This window comes from Aphis gossypii, chromosome 2 (genome assembly GCF_020184175.1).
Source record: "Aphis gossypii isolate Hap1 chromosome 2, ASM2018417v2, whole genome shotgun sequence".
Taxonomy (NCBI): Eukaryota; Metazoa; Arthropoda; class Insecta; order Hemiptera; family Aphididae; genus Aphis; species Aphis gossypii.
This window is the reverse complement of record NC_065531.1, coordinates 81,647,707-81,659,960: the sequence shown is the minus strand read 5'-3', so window position 1 is coordinate 81,659,960 and position 12,254 is coordinate 81,647,707. Positions and strand designations below refer to the sequence as shown.

At 22.5% G+C, this 12,254-nt stretch overlaps 1 protein-coding gene across 2 annotated transcripts in view; it reads right to left on the bottom strand.

Annotated features, from left to right (window-relative positions):
• Positions 1-12,254, bottom strand: part of LOC114128242 (serine/threonine-protein kinase 32A) — a 95,196-nt gene that overhangs the window by 13,321 nt on the left and 69,621 nt on the right. For both annotated transcript variants that reach the window (XM_050201094.1, XM_027992718.2), the window contains exons 3-5: positions 9,731-9,786; positions 4,160-4,325; positions 1,842-2,001 (exon numbers count right to left, since the gene is read on the bottom strand). In XM_050201094.1, the coding sequence (XP_050057051.1) occupies positions 1,842-2,001; positions 4,160-4,325; positions 9,731-9,786 (382 nt within the window). The remainder of the gene's footprint in view (positions 1-1,841; positions 2,002-4,159; positions 4,326-9,730; positions 9,787-12,254) is intronic.

Genomic DNA, 12,254 nt, shown 5'->3' with positions numbered 1-12,254 from the left:
AAACCACATATTTTTTTCTTAACAGTGATTCGTTTATCATTAAACAGTGGTTTTCTAAGTAATTTGGTGTTTTTGAAATATTTGTTTGATACATAATTTAATGCCATTACATCTCAAACTTATTTATTACCTTGAATCATATAATATATATATATATACATATATAATATTTACTTTCTCAATAATGTGTGTTACGTACAATTGATGTTTTTTTTAAAAACTAAACAATTTATCGTAAAATTGACAACTATTCAGGGCGATAAGAATATAATCACTTTGCATCTAATACAATAGTAAAGACACTTGAAGTTCATCTACAGAATCTATTAAAATGGAGGCAGACCATTACTTTTTGTCGAAGCAAGTTTTTAGTTTCCGATAGTAAACGTTTTCGCATGTATAATTTCGCACATAATGTAATATAGTTATTTGTTACCATACGTGGTATACGAGTATACCTACTTCGTATAATTTTACAAGTATCTAATATACGGTAAAATGTATGTGGGAATATGATGGAATTAGATAGGCTCATGCATGCGTGTATCGTAGACGTATTTACTCACACGATGTTCAAAGTGAAGTTATAGGTATAGAAACTCTAACAAAATAATCGGTGTACTTAGCGCTGCCAGTGAACGTACTAGAAATACAAAGAAGATGATAAATAAATTGTAAATGTAACGAAAAAAAACCGTTTTCCGCATTTGATGTATACAAACACAACGATATTCTAACAGATAATTTATCTTTTCATGAAATAATCATACATTTGTGTCACGTTCTTACTAAATTTAAATACCGTTTTATATTAATTATCAATAACAATTTTTTTTTTTACTTTATATTTTAGAAGTAAATGTTTTTATGTAGGTATTAATAATAAGATTTATATTTTTATAATATATTAATAATATTGAATCAGTAGATATTTATTTATAATAATTTAAAGTTTTAGTGGTCGAAAAAGTGCATTTTGATTTTCTGAGAAATCTTTACAGCTTAACGCTTCTCATCTAAACTGGAAATTCATATAAATAAATACTATGTATTTATTAAATATCGTATTTATTCTTCGTAATTATACAACAAATAAACTGATTTTTATGTAATGCAATTTAAAAAAAATCATAGTTGCAAGACATCGTGAATAATTCAATTTTAGTCAATTTTATAAATAGGTATGAGTACTTAAAAAAAAAATATATTATTTTCAAAAACACAGTAATAATTAGGTATGTTGATGAGTGGTTTACATCAATAGAATTACTATTCGTGCTATCTATAAACAATTGATGTGATAATATTACAGTAGTTTTAATGTTTAAATTGATGTTTTATTTTATTAAGTAGATCTATAATTCGTCCTGAAATAGTTTGAAAAAGGAGTTTCGTATTAAAATAAACTGAGTTTATAATCATTGTTAATAAATTGAGTCCAGAGAGATTAGCACTCTTAAACGACTCTCTCCAAGTCGAATTATATTATTTTGCTATAATGGCCGTAAATTTTGTTAATTCTTAATAATACATATTAGACGAGTATTTTTCGATGAATATGATATTATTTAAGCTTAAGTAAATATTTTCATATATTTTTTATTATTGACGTTTCTAATATGTTCAAAAATCGTTTGACCTGAAAATGTCTTGAATAACCAAAATACAATCAATCTGCTTATCTACATAATATACTACAAAACTAATTAATACAATGTCCAAACAAATATAATACGAATGTGGTTTGTACACACATTTAATATACATACGTAGTATAAACTATATAATGATTTTGGTCACGAAACCACAGAAAACGCTGAATTGTTGTCATGTGTACTCACCTGTGAACTATGTGCTCGCTTTGTAGATATTCCAACGCAGAGCCAATTTCGCAAGCAAACAGTTTTATTGAATTTTCACTAAACTTAACGTCTTGACCCAAGTGGTACCTCAAGTCACCTCCCAATAATAGGTCTGAAACCATGAATAGGTCTTCCTCGTCTGAAACATAGTGGTTATTATTGTTCAACATAGTTTTTGATTTGTTGTCATCACTCGTCGTTTTACGAATAAGTTATATTTTTAATAACGACAATAACTTCTGTCAATAAATAAAACGAATAGATAATAGAATAAAATATATAAGTTATTAATATTGTGAAAAAAAAATTCCGAGGCATTATGATTAAATATAAAATTTAATAAAATATTTTTATTGAACTATGTTTCTGTATAATTTACTTATTTATTTTTTCAATAGCTAGTGGTAGCTGGTAAACTTTCAAACATTCAGTCACGTATTTATAACAAACACATTGGTTCAATATACTATTATACTTATTGATTCAATTAGTGGATATTGAGAAATCTACCACCCACAGGTTTAGTTGGTTTTGAATTCAGTAAATGGAATAAATAATCGGGCGTCACATTTTTCCACTAAAAGTGTGTACCGTGTGCTCTTCCACCTAATGAGATATTATGCTATTTTACGTGGCCACTAACAATATTCAACCTATTAAATTATGTTTGGTTTATTTAAATTACCAAAAAATATTAAAAAAAAAAAAAAAACCATTCAATTTAGGTATAAATTAATATATATTTTTTTTTACTATTGTAAGAATAATAAAATAATAAATTATATGAATTTTATACCAGTTATCGGGACTAGAGTTCTTACAGTGTACAATAATAATATAGAATGCAAAGACATAAATAAAGTTATTTTTTTTTTTTATATTTCAACATGATAGAAAAAAATGTATTATAAATGTTTATAAATATAATAAATCTACATAAACACAATTAAAACGCTTTTTAAATTGTAAAAAATAGTAAATACATATTTATGCAAGTTTATAGTTAATTTTCTTTTTTCCAAATGTGGTTAGGATAAATTTTTAGCAGAATCGTATCAAACACGTTCAATAGAATTTCATTTTCAATAAATATTTAGTAAGTATATTATTTCATTAAATACAGTTAACCTGTCAATTACTCAATTTCTCTAGTCGGTTATAACTTATAATCTAATAATTTTTCTTTTTGTACTTTTATGTTTCACATTGTTTTATATTTGTATTTATACTGCCCAAATCTTCATGTAGCTTCAACATTTATTGGATTTTCTGATGGTATATTTTTATAAACTTTATAAATAATTTTTCTAAGTTGTTTTATGTCATACGTCATCATCCATGAACTCAGATATATCATATATTTGATTTACTTCTTTTAAAATTATTTCTTTTTTGGAGTAGAACACGGATCATCGGTTACTTTTTTCTTAAAATTTATCTTTTAATGGTGATTATTGTTGAATATGGTTTGTGGTTGTATGAAATTAACTGGTTAGAAATTACTTAGTTTCGACTTTAAGTATATACCTAATTGTATTACACAACTATTTTATATTTATCGTCAATGAAATTTTTGTTTAATGTAATAACTGGTCAAATAAAAAAAATAATTTAATGACTTTTAACTATAAAAGGTAAAACCATTTTTTTTTCGTTTTTGGTGAAAACATCAAATATCTCATTTTTCGGAATCGAGTTTTACCCAAACGTTTTTCAGATAATATAATTTATACCAATATCTCATAAAAAAAAAAATATATTTTAACTATAGAAATAGATGTAAATTTAACCAACGGTCAATAATGGTACTAATAAACACATAAACAATTATGTTATCTTATACTAAATTCAATAATCTTTTAAAAATTTTGTCCAATTTAAACACCCAAGAAACTCAGAAAAATTAATTTTAATCACAAAATAATTTATTTTATAGGTATGTTTATATGTTATAAGTATTATACAGAACTGTTATAAAATGTTGGAATTGTAGACATCATTATTTGTTTATTATCAACATTAAACGTAATATAGAGACAATACAAGTATATTAATTCTTAAATAGGCAAAATAAAATATATCAATTTAATTGTGAACTCATACGGAGGAGAATGTCTAAAATTTATATCATGCAGTAAAATTTAATTTAATTTAAAAAAAAACACCTACATAAAACGTAATATCTAAGTAGATATATCAAAAAAACATTTCGGTTGATTCATTCGTTAAAGCCAAAAACAATGTATAGACTCAATTTTGTATTATTGATTTAATACTATGTTTATATTGATTCATACCTTGAAAAGAGAACCATAGGTTTACTAGGAATGGGTGTTCAAGCGTAGTTAATATTTCCATTTCTCTTAGAACATTTTTTAAAGCATCTCTTTCAATGCAACGACTCTTCTGCATGTACTTCATTGCGTACATTTGACGTGAATTTTTTTTTTCCACTATACATACCTATTGAAAAAAAATCATACACTTTAATATTTTACCTAATTATAATAAAACATGATACTATAATTTAATATAATATAATATAATATACCAGTCACGTGGAAAAATACTTTTAAATAGTGTTTGAGAAATGCATCAGCAAAGTCTATTTTTTTTTTTTTAAATCAGTCTTCATAGGGTGACACTTTTTTTGCAATGAGTAAAAAATATATTGATTGTCAAAACATGAAATAATATACAATTATTATGTATGAATTTTATATATTATTATAATATAGTCTATAAAATCACATCTAATTTACTTATATACTTCTAAATAAATAAATTGTTCGAGTTCTAAAGGTTTTTTTTTTTTATATACAAAATTATTAAAATTAAATTCAGATATCCGTAACTATAAATTATATTTACTATCCACAAAGTTCACAAAAAATACTTTAGGGACTACATTATATGTACCTACTACCTTTCAAGTCCAGAGGTAACATTTATACAGTAAACGGATAATTATTCTCTTAGTACTATAATGATTAGAAGTTTTATACGTAAAATTAAAAATAATTATTGTTTTTTTTCTAATGATACAAATTCTAAACTAACATCTCATCTACTATAATTATTCTACAATTATAAATATAAAAAAATGTGGTATATTTTTTATTGTAATTTAATATTTAAACACCATAGCTATTAACTTATAATTTCTATCACTTGAAGGGAAAAGTAGTTAAAATTAGTTGCTTAGGGACCAACTCCTTAGAGATTAACTTTTAGAAATAATTGTATGGTATATGTCTTGTTTTTTTCATTAACTAAATCATATGATAATAATACACAATTAAATAACTCGGGTTTTCAAATAACTCATTAATAATGTATGTACCTATAAAACGGCAAATTGCACACAAAAAAAAAAAGGTTAAATTGTTCAAATATAATTTAAAAAAGCGCTTCCTTAACTTTTTTCGATTAAAAATATATAATAAATTGGAATAAAAAAAAGCAATTATTGTGCAAGAAAAATTAACAATATAATTAGTTTGATTTTGAAAGATGAAGAAGTATGTAAATGACACCGTTAATTGCATCAACATCTAATCCAACAGTTTCTTATCGGGCATTATATTATGTGTGATCAAGATTTATACTCACAAATAAATCTAGATTGTATAACCTGAGATATGTAATATATATTATGTATACGACATTCGCTTAAAGATATCATTATACATAAATCATAATATATAACTATTAACTATGCATAAGGTCCAATAAGTTAGTTAACATATCGATAAATAATATTGTAGTAGTAATAAATAAACCAATGGCAGCATACAATAGTTTGTAAATATATAAATAGATATAAGAAAAACAGCTATTCTCGGAACTTTAATAACATTGCAATTATCTAGAAAAAATTTACCTTCTGATAAATTGCTTAAATAATATTATGAAAAGTCCATGTCATACAAAAGAATAAATATTTTTATGTCTGTATACAAATAAACTATTTATGGGATAGAGGATATGGTATATTTATATCTTACTTTAAAATAATCAAATTACAAAACCGATATTTTTTCTCATATAAAATGGATTCTACAAAAAATAATATATTTTATAGTGACATTATTTATAGATATTTATAATCTTAAATGTATATAAATCTATACGCTATACACGTGCACCAATAACACATTGAGTACATTTTCTGAACTCATTAAAATGCTAAAAGTAATTTTAAATGTAAATTATAGATAAAAATATAATTAAAATTGTTTATAGACAAAAGTTTAAATGAACGGAAACGGAATTATGTTCCGTAAAATTGACTTTTGAAAAAAATAACACGCGCAATAGGTATACGTTTATATTTATTAAATTACCAACTTTTTATTATTTCACGTAATATAAAATTATAATTATTCTAACGAATTGTGTGATTAAGAAAATTTAAAATACAATTCTATTCCATATAATATAATACAATCGCTATAAATGGTATTTCTACTACATTATAAATACTTCTTTGTACCTACTAAAAAGATAGTAATTATTAAAATGTAAACGTTTATAATATGCTGTCAAAATTTATTAAACTTGTAATTATAATACAAAATTTCTAATTAGTAGAAATTGTATAAATAGGTATACAAATATTGATTTTATCAAAATTATTTAACTCATAGTTTAAAATCATTCATTATATTACACATCGTATAAGTGTAGAAATAAGTAAAATACAATTTCAATTTAAATGAAATTGTTAAAGTGGTGATGTAGAAATTAAACCACACTTGTATTATAGTTACTAATCTTAATTAATTTTTATTCATAAAGTAAACAATAATTGTATGTAGTATACACTGTTTTATTTTTATATTTTTATCTATTGATATTTTATAAAGTAAACAATTTATTACTATTTTCCATAAATATTTTATTTTATTCTCAAATATAACATTTTAGTTTCTATACGATTTAATGAGAGTTATTTAATTTTAAATGAATGATTAATTAAAAATATAAATTTTCCAATTATTGTTTCTAGACTTTTCATCCACTTTTGATGTATTACAAACACTAATAATAACTCTACATAATTAATTCAAATTCATTAAATTTCAAAACAAAAACATAGTTTAAAACTTATAATAAATATGGTATTTAAAATTGTATGTAGGTACAGTATAATCCGTGATGACTGAATAATATATAAACATATTTTTTTGTTTTTAGTAGAGTAAAAAGAAAAAAAAACGTTATAAATGTAAAAAAATACAACTATCAATTAACTTCAAATAAATACTGATTTTTTACTTAAAAATAAATATTATGGTGCATTTATTAAGATATTTTTAATGTTATTTTACGTTGATAATGAATGTCATGTTTTCATCTTGAACATAGTTTATTTAAACTAAAAAGCTATGCTATTGTATTATTTTAACGTTATATTTATATTCAGAGTAAAACAAACAACATTTTTGAGTTAAACTAAAAAGCCTCATTAAATATAAATTTAAAAAAATATTTTTACAAAACATATAAAGCGAAAGTAAAATTGAACCTTTTTAGATTACATATTTATGAATTTAACAAGTAAACACTGGTTTAAAAAAATATCTGAACTTATTTTTCATTTAAATACACAATTGTTTACTCATAATGTTAAGAATTAATATTCACGTTGTCCAGCATATTCCAGCTCACCTGTTTTATTTGTTTTATCTTAGTATACCTATACCTTATTTTAGATATTATAAATTATTTTTTTCTACAGAGTTTTAGAGACAGTTAAGCATAATTTTATTTTTATTAATAATATCATAATAATCATAAATAAATAATTACTTCAAAGACATTACTTAAATTTTTGAAAATTCCTTTAAATTGTTGAACAAATGTACAACTGTATTTGTAGAATTTATTAATTTTTTTAAAAGCCTAAACATCGTAATCTAAAATATTTCTAGTTATTGCTTAATTATGTAAATTACATAATATATGAAGGTATATATATTTATAAAACAATAATTATACCCTTTATATATATATATTTTTTTTTATAGGAAATCGATATTCGGAATAGTTGTTTAAATATTTATGAAGTAGTGTTAGAGCTACTTTTTGATTTTCGATAGTAAGTTTTTAATGTCTTAATTTAACATAGTCGAATTTTGAGTTATATTACAAACATACAAAGTTGCGTGGCGAAGAGATTTTGGGTATTGAAACTCCGTGGTAATATTCATATAAAAAATAAACCTAATATATAATATGCTATAGATTTCTATAAAACATATTGTCATAATATTCCCATCTCGTTTTATTTCATATTTGGTTTATTAGTATGAAGATTAATGATTATGATTTAGACGTAGAGTAAGTAAAATCACGGGTTATATTTAAATAAAAAATAAAAACATTGTCCTCCCATTAAAAATAATCTCTCTTACATCTCTTTACACAAACATTAAAAGAGGATTGCAAAAAAATACGTTATAAATGAAATAACAAAAATAATTCTAAAAAAAAATTCTTTAAAAGCTACGTATTTCTAGATTTAAGGTAAAATATTTTGCACATAAAGAATCTATAAAATATTAAAAATAAAATATAAGCTAATGCAAAATATTTTTCAATGATATTTAGTTGTTATGAAAACGTGAATATTTAATTAAGAACATTGGTATAACCTGTAATCAGTAGCTGGTAATCCGAATGAAAAATAAAGATTTTTTTTTTTTCAAAAATGAATCATTCAATTCAAAATTTGTAACACATTTTTTTTTATAAATTGGTATTTGGTAATGCAATTACCAAAATAACTTGACATCACTCTCTTAAAAAAATTGTTTTTCTTGATGTATATTGTATATACATTTCCGATTCTACTTCTAACAGCTCATCTATAAATACATAAATATTTGGGTGCCACTTTAAAAACAACTGTTGATTTTAGAATGAAAACTATCACAACTATTCATAGTTATATTTAATGTAGTGGAGAGTTGAGCCCATACAGATACTTGGAAAACTTGCTTCATCAAACTTGCCATCAACTCGTCTGTAAAGCAACCGCTAACTTTTATTGAGTTTAAAAAGGATAATTTTTTCGTGAATTTGCGCATAGTCTCGGTGGACATAATAGCGAGTTGTGTGTGACGGTTGAACTCTTTACGGTCATTAATTCTTTACTAGTGCAATTTATTGATAATTGATATACAACAATATGGAATCAACTCGTACCTACCATCTTAATGGACCGGAAATCAACTCGTATATACCTAATTATGACCCGGGAATCAACTAATACATAAAATAGGTCTCGGGAATCAACTCAACTAATGCATCAATGAGAATTGATTAAATGGAAAAAAAATCAAACAACCAATAACTATTGACTGAGCTTAAAAAAAAATAAAAAAATTCATTAACTGTAATATGAACCTAATTGTCTAGTTCTAGTACATTAAAATAAAAAGTATTCAAATAATTTATGGATTAAAATATTTATATAGTATTTTAAAACAATTACATAGTAGTAATGAAACAGACTATTATTATAGTATTATACTATTCGTCTACATTGGGGGACAATTTAAAAAATAAAAAACCTACTAGATTTAATGATGTTTATTTTTCAGTTGAGCTCACCTAATGATAATTTTAATACGAGGTTTAAAAATTTCTATATCATAAAATTTCCTTCATTATAGGGATTATATGGATATTTTATTATTTACATTATCATACGGATAACATTATATATTTAACATAATTTATAATACGGAATCAATACACGTGTATTTAGCTACTACATTTTCATTATATTTAAAATGTCACAACACATAAATTCAACTTATTATTATTTATACAACTTATACGGTATTGTTAGTACTTACTTTACCAAAACTGCCTTTACCAATTGCTCGCAAAATTTCAAAGTGATCAAAGTTTACTGAAATCAAAAAAAAAATATATTTAAAAATAACATTCAATATAAAAGTGTCATATTAAAAGTAATTCATATTATAATATAATTAATAATATATATCAATAAATATTTAAAAACATATTTTGTGTGTTGATTTTAATATAAAAAAATAAATATTACTTTCAAAAAAATACTATGATCAACGAAATAAATATGTTTTACAATAAAATGTTTAACATGTATTTATAATAGAACTGAACAAATATTTAAAATATTCAATGAATTATAGTTAAATTATGTATATGAATATTGTAATTTAATTAAGTAAACCTTATTTCATAAAACGTTAAAATAATTAACTAAGATTGCATACTATAAATTAAATTATTCATTATTATTCTAAAGATTTACTTTTATTATCTATAATACATATATTTATAATACACTGTAAGCTTATTTTAATCGTATTGGAGATGAGTTCAAAGACATCATTACTATTTTATATTTTTATTTCATAAAACAATAATTAATAATTTTATGTAGAAACGGTATGAAAAAATGCAATCTACTTATACACATTTATTTAATATTTTAAATTATCAACGTGTGATTAATTAACTATATAAATTATCAATTTGTCTACCCTTTTTGAATAACCTAACCGTTATATACTGTATTGTAAATATCATGTTCATGAAATGATTAGTCCTAATCTTTAATAGTAATAAAACCTAAAAAAAAAATAATTATTACATAATATAATATTTAAGAATGTAACTTACATCTATGAATTTAATTTATAAAATAATGAAGGGTTTCTTAAGAATATTTATATTAATTTTAATTTTAAGTGGTTAGACAACATTAATTATCCAACCACATTAAATAAATTGTTTTTCGTGGAAAACTATTTAGTAACTAAGAAATAATTAATTAATAAGTTTGACCGGTATTATGAGATTATTTTGCATTCAACACATAACGTAATAAAGAGCTATATATATTTTCTCATTAAGTGTAATATAGTTCATATATTTTTATTTTTAGATAAACATCATTGTTTTAGTTCTACAATAAAGGTTAATATTTGAATATCTAATTTCTTTGTCATTATAATATTGTTGGTATGGTAATCATTTACTAATACAGTTAAAAATTGTTCGGTATGTACATAATATAACTAGATAATCCATTTTTAAAAATAAAATGAAATAAATTTATACCCAATTAATAGTTTTATTATTTTTTTTTTCGATAGAAAAATGTATTATTAAATATGTATGTACTACTATTATATTAAACATATGGTGATAATTAATAATGACATAGGTATATGTTTATTAAAAATATATACACTGTTTTGATTTTAGTTTATAAAAATTTCAATATTTAAAGCTCCTTACTTGTGCATCAAGCATAAGTTCAAAACACTTTTAAATAACAGTTGTAAAATTTAAATATGAATGTTTAAAAATAATATATTCAGCTAACACTATGTGCTTTTATTCAATCAGTTGTGTTTGAAAATAATAACATAAAATATATTAATCAAATATATGATAATATTATAATATTTACATTTCAGATAAATATATTATATTAAACTTCAACAACGCGCGGCGCTCAGAATTTCATAACGAATACGAGTATACGTACACTAAATTTAATATCGTTAAAACACTATTATTCTATCTAATAAATTGCCAAATATCGTAACAGTAACACTAAAATGATGTATAATTTATAACTAATTGTTTAAAATATGATTTAAATTTGATCTTAATAATAATTATAGTATGAAAAACTCTGAAATCCAACTGAATATTATTAAATAAAAAATAATAATACTGAGAATAATTATTCAGAATTTTTTTCAAGACAACGATAAATAAATTAAAGATTGAACAAAAAGTCAGATTTATTATTTTTTTTTTTTCTACAAAAAACAAGTAAAGTTTTTCATAATATTACCACGGAGTCAACCTATTATACTACAGTATAAAATAAAGTTTTGAGTAAATTTACTTTATTTGCTCTATATATTTACATTTCATACTTGTTCGAGGCTTGACATTTTTAGGTCTATAAAAAATATCAAAAAATAAAATTTGTTTTTTTTTTTTTTTGAAAGAAGTTTTCTGTAAGGACGCTCATCCACAATGATAGGTGAAAAGGGTAAAAAGTTCATAGAGGTAGAGTCTTATGAAAATCGATACTGTATCCTATATTATATAACATAATATTATATTATTTTCTCTATACTACTTCAATGTTCAAAAATCAATGTTCCGTTTACTTTTGGACTAAAAGCGATATTGCACTCAAGTTAATTTATCAAAGTCGTACAAATATGTTTGAGTTATACTTTATTTATCTTTATAAAACTATTCAATGATATGTTTAATTATGTAAATCTTAGAAAGTTATAGAAGGTGTGAATATTTGTAAATATAAGATTGTATTCAACAGTGGGTTAATAAATGCTAATTTAT